Genomic DNA, 12,159 nt, shown 5'->3' with positions numbered 1-12,159 from the left:
GCTATGCTTTATTGTGAAAAAAGAAAAACAAAAGCATATTTTACAAATCTGAAGAGAACTGGACCATCAGAGCTATGTCATTTTAAAACTCACACAATCTGCAGGCAAAATAACAGGCAATCTGCTACCAGCACCCTAAAGCTATACTGTTCTGTTGATAGATGAGGAAGTTGTTCTCATCAAATGTATTACTTTGGTTCACTTCTTAGAATACAAGGATCTCATATGCAGTTATAATCTTACTAGCATCTCTGCTGTCAACTCATAGGAAAAATTAAAAAAAGAGTGAAGTCTTACTAATAACATATACTGAACTGCTTTTTTGAACACTTAATCCAGAAGCTCACCTGTACAGCAACATTCAGAATTACTGGCAGAAAGCTTGCAATAGTAATTCACGTTGTCCTCTGATACCTGACTGGTTTTTGCAAGGATTAAAAAAAAAAAAAAAAAATCACAAAATTGGTAACTCATATATTTTATGTGTAGCATAAAATATATCTTCATCCAGTATTTATATTCAATGTTCAGAAAAAAGTATTTTGCAGTGACTTAGTAAAGTATAAAATGACATTTCAATGAAATCAGTGAGGAAAACCTTATGTCTACAAAAGACAGATCATTACCCAATAAAATGAAGACATGAAATAAAGAGGAAAACAGCGTGGGAAAGAAACCACATAACCAAAATCACATTCATATCCAGTTTCTAGTGGAAACTGTTTTAAAGAATCACCTAACCAGGAGTAAAAAATTAATGATAATAGCAGCAACAAAATGGAGTGTTGTCCCTCTCCCCTCCAACCCTTCCCTCTGTAAAACAGTGAATTTCAAATGAAGAGAGGAAAAAAGAAGATGAAATTACCCTAATAAAGCTAGAACAGGCTAAAGTAAACTAAAAGACTAACAAAAATGTATTCTTCATTAAAATATACATCTTGAGGGCATTTTTGATGAAATCTATTAAATGCTCTGGACAAAGCTGCTGATGGTTTGAATTCAGGTGTGATCATTTCTGTCCATGTATTAATGTTCACATAACTAATGTAAGAGTGGTGGTTTGAGGCTGGCATCTCTGCACTGACAGCTGCTTCCTTCCTCTCAAGTCTGGACATACATACAGGATGTATAAAATATAAATGGACATTTGGCAGCTTGACAAGCATGCTGGCAGTGAACTAAAAATCTCATAACCACGTAGTAACGGGCTATTTCAGGGCCCCAGTGTCACGCAAAGGATCCCCAGAGGGGTGCAGCAGAGAAAAGAGCTTCACCTATTGAACAGAGAGAGACACTCACAAAAAATTCCACCTTCTCATTCCCTCCCTCTCTCTCCAAAAGTCATGAAAGGGCTTCGAGAAGCACAAAGTAACAGACACCTGTCATACGCTGTTCATAACAGCATAGTCTCCTACACAAAGTACCAGAAAGCTGAAAGGGAAATTGGAAAGCCTCAGACAGAATTTAGCACTGGTAAAAAATGCTTTTCTAAATTAAAAGAATACCTGTTTTGAAAACATTTCTCTCTTTTTTTTTTTTTTGACTTGTTAAAGGGGTAAAAATGCCAACTAGCCAGCTTAATTGATTTCTTGATACTTTGCTTTGCCTTGTTTCCATTCTAGGCTTGCAAGAAATTTGGATTCCTTATGCCTAGGCACAAAAGTCTGACAGCAAATACCTATAGTCATAAGTATTAATAATTTCTAATAGATTATATATGAATTAGACGTTGGCATTAGCAGGCCCCTCAGATAACTCACTCCAGAACCAACATGCCACAACTGGACACAAAGTTACAAGCTGCAAACCAGGTGAAAAACAGTCCAGTCAGACTGACAACCAGACCTAAAGCCTTGTCATTAGGATCTGAAGAATCATTTTTCTCTCTGAAGAAAACCTTTCCATTAAAGTACAAACACTTATGAATGCAAATTTCAAAGCATTTTGTTTATTCCTCAGATCAAATACAAGTCAATCTCATGTTTGAGATTTCCGAAATTATAAAATAATAGAAAGCTGGAGATGCTCCATTCCTACAGTACAAAAGAACAGAAAGTTTAGATTACTCCCTATTGACACATTGTATTTAATTCAGGGTAATATCCTAAAAGGTATTTGTTTCAAGCCTCAGATGTGGACAAACCTCTGACAGTTCAGAAGATAAAAATCAGGATAAAAATTTGAAGCATTGTCCTCACCTTGTTAGCCCGCTCTCCTCCTCATTTTGGAGTGTGACTAATGTAATCTTACTAATTCCTCTTCATCCACTACTTATATTTGCTAATGAGATACAGGGAGCATCATTTCTTATTCACAGCTAAACCCCATAAAAGCAAATCCAATCAGCATCTCCGGTACATCCACTGAAATCCCACTGTTACCAGTGAGGGTAAGTGCGGCTTCTGTGCAGACAACACCCCTTAGATCTTTATGGCAAAGTTTTATTTAAGTTCAACTACACTCAACATAATTACCAAATCAATCACCATGAAAATCTTGGAGTCCAACCACACTTCAGGAAGGCCAGCAGAAGTGATAACTACTACCAATAACTACTGTCTTATGACAGGCTGGTTTTCCACTCTGTTTTTCCCTTTTATTTAGATGCTGGATTTCTGAAACAGCAACTTCAAAGTCCTGCATTTCCTAAAAGTGTGAATTATTAATAGCAACATCGTTAAGCGTCTTTTTATTATTCATTTATTCCTCCAGAGTATTTATGCTTCTGAAAATCTTTCTCCTCCTTGTTTATGGAACTCTATACACCAAGGCACTTCACAATACTGAGAGCAATGCATTGGTGGTTGCTGAATAGACAACAGCACCTGCTTATAATAAAAACATGTTATCTGAAAAATCCTTGCTTTCACATATTACAAAAATGTTTTGTAGTGAGAGCAAAATGATGATCCTAAAGCACCTTTATTTCTCTTTCCATGATGTTGTTCCTCCCCTAACAAGTGCTGTACAGTGCTAAGATGCTCTCCTAACTCTGCATCCCAGGATGTCTCCTGTATCTCTAGGCAGGGATTCCCCAGCCTGTGATGTGCTGCAGAGAGCTGCTGACAGAGTTCCATGGCTTTTACACCTTCTTTAGTTTGCAGTTTTTTTAATGATACACACACACTATCTACCAGTGGCACTCAGGAGACTAGATATCTTGTTCTGAAGCTTGCAGCTTGCCCCAGTCAAAATTCAGGGCAAACTCTGTGTTTAGCCATAACCACATAACAAATTTATCTATAAAAGATGGAACCAGGAGAAGTTATTCAGGTCTAAATTCATATTTTAAGAAATAATTTTCTGGTGAACGTAAAACTTGTTTTAAAAAATGCTTTAGATACATAGAGTCAACTTTTTAAAGTACTGGAGTGCACTGAATTCCAAAACCTTGCAAACATCATCAGGAGCACAACTTCTAGCAATTGCTGTTAGATAGCCAAGCACTACCAAAAACCCAGACAGAGCGCTCACCCGCATCTTTGAAAAATCTTTATAAAAAACATTGGATTGTGAGCAATTCAAAGACCCTCAGGTGTGACAGTGTTCAGTGGAATTTCAACTAAATAAATTTTTTTCTCAGGAAAAGATCAGCATTCAGACATATACAAATGTTAATCGAATGCTTAATATATATCAAAAGCAAGGTTTTTAAATATAAATATGTATATCTCATATCTAGCTTTAAATTCATCAACAAAACTCAAGTTTTCCACGTTAGAGGAATTTGGGTCTTCAGTCCTCTTCACTGAGACTATTCAAATCCAGCAACACTTTTGGCCATGTTTCAATTTTGCATATGATGCCAATACCAAACCAGAACTATCTGATATGAGAGGAAATGGTAATGCACAGATCATGCAGTTTCTTGCATACATCAGCTGAAGGATACAGCCTCTGCAGAGTATTCAGCCATACAGATCTTGCACTCAGGTACATACACCCACAACACCACCTTCTTCAAAACTAGAATTTTGTCTGTCTGTGTTACTTCGTCCCCTTTCTTTTAGCAAGTGACTTTGAAATCGATCCTCAGTGCTGAAGCTGGTGCAGCTGACGTGGCTTTATGTGTTCTGGTGTGATATGTGCAAATCCCCGGTGTGCAGTCCTACTTCAGCCTGCCCAGCTAAGGAGTGCTGCTCACACAGAGAGCTCTGTCCAATGTGCTTGGTCTGCCTTCACTGCCTGGTATTGTTTTATCTCTCTACCTACCCACCCACTGACCATTTCTGTATCTCTTCATCAATACTCACCTATCTATATTTTTTACCTTCTCATGTGTGCGTTTTAAAAATTCCTCCCTGTAATCTCTCAACTCATTCAAAAATTCTGGAAATTCTTAGGATTGCCTCCTTCTCCCAGCATTTTCACTGTTTGACCCCCTTTGCTTTTCCTGCTGCTACTTTCTCCTTCTATTAAGTTACTTTTAAAGCAACCACACAGAAAAGGAAGCTGAAGGATGAACGCAAAATAGCCCAAAAATAAAAAGGAACTTCCTCCTCCCACAAAACCAAAATGATTAATGGTTCAGGAAAATAATTCATTAAAAGCACTGACTCCTTCGGTTTAATAAAGCAGAAAAATAAGAGAATGCAAATATTATACAGATCAGACCTCCTGGCTTATAAAAACATACTACTGGTGAAGCTGCTAAACAAACAAACTGTAAGGAGTAAGGAAATTCTTGAGCAAGAGTAATTGTACTGAATCAGACAAGCAGAGAACAGAATATGACATTTCAAACATATTCTAATTCCAGAGCTTGCCAGCGTCACAGGAGCTATCTGGAGCATACGAGACTATAACTCTTGTGTAACTGTGATGTTCTTATGAATTTTTCAACGGCGATTTGAGAGAGCTCTGAATTCTTTTGTTTGTGCATCCTTCTTGAGCTAGGCTGCTACACAGAAATCCAGTGAGAATAACGGCCAAGAAGCAAGCAAAAACATGTATGTTTCTGTCCTGTGTTGTTTTTAAAGAAATCAGCAAAAATCACATGCACAGTGGCGATTTGCTGTTCAGAAAGGATTTCTGCAGATACTATTCAAACTACAGTTCCTTTTCCTGAGTTACAGATGAAATCTAATTCAGCATGCTTTCATGATTTCTTTTTTTCCCCTCAAAACGACCTTACCTTTAAACAGATCAAACAGTTACATCATAAATGTTGCTATTTGCCTGATGTTTGTATATTAGACATTATACAAAAGGATAACTAAGATAGCAATTTCTCCAAAACCTCATTTAAATAGTCAGATATATTGTGAATTAAACTGTGACCTCACCAGTCAGACAAATGAACAATTTCCTCCTTAAGTAACTGCACTGGCTTCAAGCCCTCACAAGCCAGATGATAACCCAAACTGAGGCAGACTCAGAGTCTCTTTCTGAGAAAACAGTGATGAATTTGCATTCATTGAGGCTCAGAGTTGTTAAAACATATTGCTGTACACTGTAGCTTGGTTTTGAGTTACACCTGCCTCCAATAAATAATCCACTGTAACATATGCTGTAGGATATACAGAACTGAACTAATTCCAGAAGGAACGTTTGGTAAAAGAGAATTTAAGATTTGTAACCCAGGTAACCCCATGTATGATGCTTTCTGCAAACCCCACTGCATGTCTGACTCAAGACAACACGGACACTCTCTTCAGCTCAGACAGGCCGAAGCAGAAAACAGATATTCATGTTGCTCAGCAAACTTGGGAACTTAGCACAGCTACCTTCTGCTATCACAGTATGTCTAAAATACAAATGGCTATAGTTTTCCTCACCCTTCAGTGGAAAATAAACAACAAAAAAAGGCATCATTACTTTTCCAGCTACTCCCTAGCCACCTGTGTTAACTGTAATGCAGGGCTCTTGGTACTATTACCTAAAATGATGCTTCAATTTCTCATGGCTGTTGGAACTGTAAAATACCCTTAATCATAAAATATGTTGACTACTGCTGATTTTGTTGCAACACTTTCCAACAAAAGCTGATACACTGAAACTACTATTACAAATATTCAACAGAATTTAAACTGCCAGAGTTGCTTCATTTATCGTACTCATTTAGCAAATTTCAAAAATCTATGAAAAGCAGAATAAACCAACCAAAATATGAAAGCAGATCACGAACTTGCAATTTTATAGTGATACTCAACGAAGTATAGATGGTGAGAGTTCTAAAGCAAATGATTGATGGCAAGGGTTGCCTATTTTAACAGGTGCCTTTTGAAAAGCTTTGGAATAGGTACAAAGTTTTCCCACAGATGCTACTATATCAAGCTATACTTAAACCAGAATGTAAGAAGCAAATGCCCAGACATCTTACCACAGTGTTTCGTCTGTAGTCAGATAACAGTTATGTAACATACCAAAATTTTCTGATATCCTCTAGCTTTCTCATTTAAAATATTCAGTGGGGAAAAAAAAAAAAAAAAGAAATTATATCTGACTTATTTCTACAGCACTCGTGCACCTGCATAATGTAAGGTTTAATACATTGCATTTAATTATTATTTTAAAAAAATCTCTATATTTTATGGAAGTTACAACCCACAACAGTGTAATACAGAATAAAAAGACATATGGGTCCTTCAAAGGTGTCTGAGTGAAAAAGCTGAAGTGAATTCTAGATAGTGGTTGTACCAGGCAACACAAGTAAGAGAAAACACAGGCTCATTAGACACTGGACCTTGCTCTTCAGTGCCCCGAAAGAGCATTATAAATGACACTGTTTGAATATGGTATTGTTTTAAGGGACTTTATTAATAGTTGCATTGCTCTCAGCTTTCAGAGTCAAGATGAGGATGGCTTTGATATTTTCTGTATATGTTAGTGCTCCTTGGCATGAAAATTGAAGAATCGAGCCCAAAAAAATTGCTTTACTCACACTGACATAGAAACTTGGCCTTTCTGCTCTGGAAAACAGTAATGAAGAGTCACAGTCTCTCATAAATGTTTGTATGAATTCCATCTTCTAGCAATTTCAGCAGTCTCTTTGGACTATTAAGCTTACTAGGTTCACTCATGCCACAGAAGCATCAAACATCCTTGGAGAATTCTCCATGAGGTTCTTAATTACAAGTCCAGATTCTGAATAATGAAAACTCTGGAGCAATATAAAAAATGTGATCTTTACAAATCCTCATTTAAATTCACAAGAAATGTAAATTCAATTCACAAGTTGTTTCATAAAGAATACAGGTCATCAAGATCTTCGAGTAAAGTAACCACAACAAAAAGCTCTACCCTATAACAGTAGTTCTCAAAGTATCCCAAAGTGATTTAACAAAACCAGTTAATGAAACAACATGAAGGCAGAGCTATTTACAGATTCTCAAGCCAACCCTCAATCCATCAAAACCCCAGTACAGCCTCGAGTGGCTAATATATAAAATTAAGCAAAATATTTGGCACAGATCAGGAGTTCAGATTTAGAACATGTCTTTTAGGGAGATCCTTGATTTCTTCATAAGTCTTAATTTAAGCTATTTCAAGATAAACCCCCTGAGAGGCTAAATCAGTACTCTCAAAGAGATTGGGTACTGGACTTGCTGAACTCCTCCTTGACTCTTTGACCAGGCAGCATGAGAAGCATCCCAATGGATTTTAATCTGCAGTCCATGTTCCTAAATCTCATACACCAAGATAAAAGCAATTCAATTTAAAGGCACAGACATCTTTTCTTTTTCCCAGCATTGAACTCCTTCATTTAAAAGCTTTGACGGAGGTATTAAAAAAACAGTAGTCAATGAAAGCACCCAGCAAAGTATGCAGGAAGTTGCAGTCTGTGTATCAGGACTAAAGTCCTAGGTGTTTAAAATTTTAAGCATTGTAATTGTCTTGGCCTGCACCCTAAACGCAGGTTTATTCAAACCCACTCAGCATCAAGTATCTGTTACAAGAGCCTCTTGCAAATTGCCTTTCCTTCTGAAGGATACAACTTTGCAGTAGAGCCCTCTAATTAAACAAGCATATTACAGAAAACACAAAATCTACTGTAAGGCTGCCATATATTTTATGTCCTACATTTAAAAGATTTTGATTCCTAATGAGCTGTGTTTCCTTGGAATTATTAAGCTACACACTATCTATGGAGATTCTCTTTGTTCTCAGCAACATTATCTTATTTCTCCTTCATGAATAACTATCAGCTACTTGGCAGTTTTAAGCAAACCTGTATATTAAATTCTGAGGATGACGATTTTTCTTTTGTGAAGGATGGTTGGGAAGAAACTAGTAAATAATAAACCAGAAAATAATAAACCTTTCTTCCCCTTTCCTCTGACATAATTCCTCAGAGGCCATAGGTTGCATCACCTTTTGAAAGAGTAAAAAGTATAAAGGTATACATTTAATAATACGGTTTTTATCTGAGAATATTACTGAGGAAACTAATTTCAGAAAAAGCTGTTTCTGTCAAAGCAGAGGTTAAAAATAGCCACAAAATACTACACAGATGGTTCAACAGATCTAACATACTGCTGTGCAGAGACACAGATTAGTCTACCTCTAGGACACTGCTCTTTTCAATAGGCATATCTTTGGATACATGCAGAAGAACAAGAATTGTGGGGGTGAAGAAGAATGAGATCCATTTTTTCAACCCTCTCAGTGTCTTTTTATAACACTGTGTTGAGCTCTACTGCAGCTTTTGAAAACTGAGGGTTGTAGTCTGCATACACAATTTGAACAAAGAGCAAGACAAAAAGGAGCATAATGGCAGCCTCCTACTCTGAACACCACCTCACTCTGTCAAGAGGGAAAAGATAAATTAAAAAAACAACACTGCCTAAACTCTAAACAGAAAGAAATCCTTGGGATATAAATGCATTTCCCCCCCCCCTTTTCTCCTCCCAGGTGAAGATTCTTAGACACCCAAGAGACTGAAGAACTTGGTCTTCTTATTCTTCCAAGCCTTGTAAAGACAGCTTTGGTACTGAAACCACAACTTCTCAGCTAGAACATAATGCTCAGAGTAGGTAAGGAAGAAAACGCTCTCCAGCTTATTCTGTCTCCCATTTTCAAAATTATCCCTCTTCAGCAAGTGAGTTTGAATATTATATTACCTGACAAAAGGTAGGTTCTGTTGCTAAAAAGGTTAAAATCATTTTCTATTTGCTTTCAGAAAATATGAGATTTGCTGATGTGTATCTTTCCTATATGATCGAGAATCCACAGAAAAACTATGCCTTTTCAATCAATTCCCCCAAAGAAATGAACCTTGGTCTTAATGCAAGTGAAGCATACATGGCACAGCTGTGATGGGCAGTTGGCCATTTCATGAAGATTACCATTGATTCTGAAAAAAAAAAAAAAAAGGGAATTTAGGGCACTGTTTTGTGAGCAGCTAGAAAACAAACAATGCATTTAGTCAAAATCTCACCTACAGTAACAAATTGCAATAACAGAACTAATAAATCTTAAGTAGAAGACTGACAAAAATAGGAAATTAAAAAAAAGGCACGATGAGATCAGTGCCTATGAACTTCAGAGTACCAGATACTCAGTTTTTTTGAAATACCTCATGATAAGATGATGAATTCTTGATTATGATTTACGTTTGCTTAATTTTGCTGTAGCCTTTTGCCCAAGATTTCAAGCTGTCCTCCCCCATCCCTAAAAGCTTTAGGCTGAGGAAAACAGAGACTGAACCCATTCACGTGCATTTAGCACATATCACACTGCATATGAGAAGTTTGGGATACTCATGTTAGTCAATCCTGTTATTGGGTTTGGCAGAGATGGAGTTCATTTCCCCACAGCAGCCCTCCCAGTGCTGTGCTTTGCATTGGTAGCCAGAAAGGTGTTGATAACACCCCAGTGTTTTGGCTACTGCTGAGCACAACATCAGCACTGTAACATTCCTTCCCCAACCGAGGGCAAGATCCTGGGAGGGGACACAACCAGGCCAGCTGACCCAAACCAACCAAAGGGTGTTGAGTGTAGTTGAACGCAGAACTAGAACACCTGACAGTTAGTTTTGGGGTAGGTTTTTCAAAGATCATTACAGAACAGCTGCACTGCTCCTGAAGAGCCTTGACAGCGATTCTGGAGCTTGCAAATCATTTCTGTAATATAAGACATATTTTCATAGTTTCTTATGAAAGACTAATAATTAATGCTGTGGCTCCAAGTCACCCAATGCTTTTATAAACACAGACCTGACAGTCGAAAAAAAGATTTTTTTATACTAATTTGAGCCTGACTAAACAAGAGTTCTTACAGTTGGAAACGGCACCACTCATTACCCCACAGGAGACTGGCATAAAATGCAAAAATGCAAGGAAGTAAATTTATTATGGGATTAGCAGAATGGAATAAGTGCTTTGAATTATTTATTTTCAACTAACCATTCAAGGAAAAGAACTTGAATGAGGCAAAATCCAATAAGTGACCTCATGATTTATGTACAAGGAATACCATTTCAAATCATAATTTATGGCATACTATGCTATGAGAAAAAAAAAAAAGTTTGTTAACAACTAAAACGATTGAAAGAGAACAAAGTGAGAGAAATCTGGGTTGTATCTTATCTGTCAAAGTAAAATTAGAGAGAAAAAAATACAGTTAAAATACTGGTTCCAGGATCAACAAAAAAAATAAATAAAGCTTATTAAGGGAATTATCTTTTTTCTAACATGAACACAATACAGGTTTTATAGCGATGGCTATTCCAAGTGCAAATTCCCCTTTGTATTTGCTGACCAGCAAGAGCTTTTGTTTGCCAATTAAAAAACCCAAACAAACAAACAACCCAATAGATGGACTGAACAGAAGCTGTATGGGCATTTTCAACACCGGAGCCCCACTCACAATTACAGCTAATATTCTTCTTCAACATTTATACTTGGGAAACAGCACGATACGAAGACTAAAACCTGAAACAAACCTAGGAACAGCAGCAGTGGAGGAACAGAGGAAGTTCAGTGAACTCCAGAGGGTGAACGACCTTTCCACATCACGCGCGTGGGCATCTCCAGAATCACCTGTACAGCAGCCGAGAACCAAAGCAGCACCGCGTCTCGGGGAGAAAAGCTTGGGCAGGGGGAAGGGGGGCCGGGCTGGGGTCAGGTCAGGGCCGGACCGGGGGCCCCCCGGGTCCCCCCCAGCAGCCGGGTCGCGCAGAGCTCGGTTCCCCCCCCGGGCTCCCTGCCCTGTGCCGCAGCCTCATGACTTCACACCCAGCCAAACACACCCGACAGCATCCCTGCGCCTCCAGAGCAGGACCCGCATGCGGACACCCGCGGGCAGGAGAGCGGGCACGCACACGGGATGCGCCTGGAACCTGCGGGCGACTCCGCACGGACCCCGCGGCCAGACCCGCCCGCCCCCTCCCCGCGCCCCCGCAGCCGCGCGGGGCCTCCCGGCGACCGCCGCGGTTCGCACTGACCTTTCTGCTGCCGAAAGCACTGGATGGAGCCCGAGTGGTGAACCATCCTGGCGGGGAGCAGCCTGCCAGCTGCCAGCCCGCCGGCTGCGGCGGCGCGGGGGGCAGCAGGAGCCCGGCGGCGCGGCCCGGCCCGGTCCGCCGCGCAGCGGAGGCCGAGGGAATGGCGCCGGCAGCCGCCCGGCGGGAGGGGGGGCGGCGGCAACGCGGGGCCCGAGGCGGCGAGGGGCGGGCGCGGAGCCGGCGGCGGCCCCTCCGCCCGCTGCCCGGGGCAGGGGAGCCGGTCCGCGGGAGCTGCCCCGCCACGGGAGCTGCGCGGGGGCTGCGCGGTGCTCCCGCTGCCTCCCGGTACCCTCGTCTCCCTTCAGCAGACAGCAGGTGTTCCCGCTGAGGTGAAGGGCAGCGGAGTGAAAATGGAACAGATGCATTGACGTCTCGGCGTTTGCGATTAAAGTTTGTATTAGGTGGCCACCACCCCCCCTCGTAGCGCCGCGGACCCGAGTTGCGTTACCAGCTTTTTTCTTTTTAATGCATTTTAGTAAACTTACAGTCTCGATCTTACTGGAGATAGCTTTTTACAAAAAGACACTAAATTGCACATTGAAGCCCGATGTGGCCCGTTTCTACGCTACTTGTATATTACAATTTCCCCTTTCTCCACAGCGTATGCCAAGAGCTTCATTCTGGACGATAGACAATTCAGATTTAAAGGTTTTTATTTCTTTCCTTGTCTCTCTCTGGTCGCATTAATCTCTGAGTTCTGAGAGTAAGTCTTA

At 40.0% G+C, this 12,159-nt stretch overlaps 2 protein-coding genes and 1 long non-coding RNA gene across 4 annotated transcripts in view; 2 read left to right on the top strand and 1 right to left on the bottom strand.

The window, feature by feature from the left end:
- The window catches only part of LOC135416638 (uncharacterized), a 414,600-nt gene that overhangs the window by 281,013 nt on the left and 121,428 nt on the right, over nucleotides 1-12,159 (top strand).
- The window catches only part of ANO3 (anoctamin 3), a 157,380-nt gene that overhangs the window by 103,340 nt on the left and 41,881 nt on the right, over nucleotides 1-12,159 (bottom strand). The window contains exon 1 of one of the 3 annotated variants that reach the window (XM_064656953.1): nucleotides 11,387-11,530. The exons of the other annotated variants lie outside the window; for them this stretch is intronic. Within the exon in view, the coding sequence (XP_064513023.1) occupies nucleotides 11,387-11,432 (46 nt within the window). The 5' untranslated portion in view covers nucleotides 11,433-11,530. Of the gene's footprint in view, nucleotides 1-11,386; nucleotides 11,531-12,159 lie in introns of those variants that run through there. 3 annotated transcript variants of the gene reach the window in all.
- The window catches only part of LOC135415349 (uncharacterized), a 39,136-nt gene continuing 38,692 nt past the window's right edge, over nucleotides 11,716-12,159 (top strand). The window contains exon 1 of the long non-coding RNA XR_010431096.1: nucleotides 11,716-11,761. This is a non-coding gene — a long non-coding RNA (uncharacterized LOC135415349). The remainder of the gene's footprint in view (nucleotides 11,762-12,159) is intronic.

Source organism: Pseudopipra pipra, chromosome 6, assembly GCF_036250125.1.
Source record: "Pseudopipra pipra isolate bDixPip1 chromosome 6, bDixPip1.hap1, whole genome shotgun sequence".
Classification (NCBI taxonomy): Eukaryota; Metazoa; Chordata; class Aves; order Passeriformes; family Pipridae; genus Pseudopipra; species Pseudopipra pipra.
This window is presented reverse-complemented; position numbering and strand designations above follow the sequence as displayed.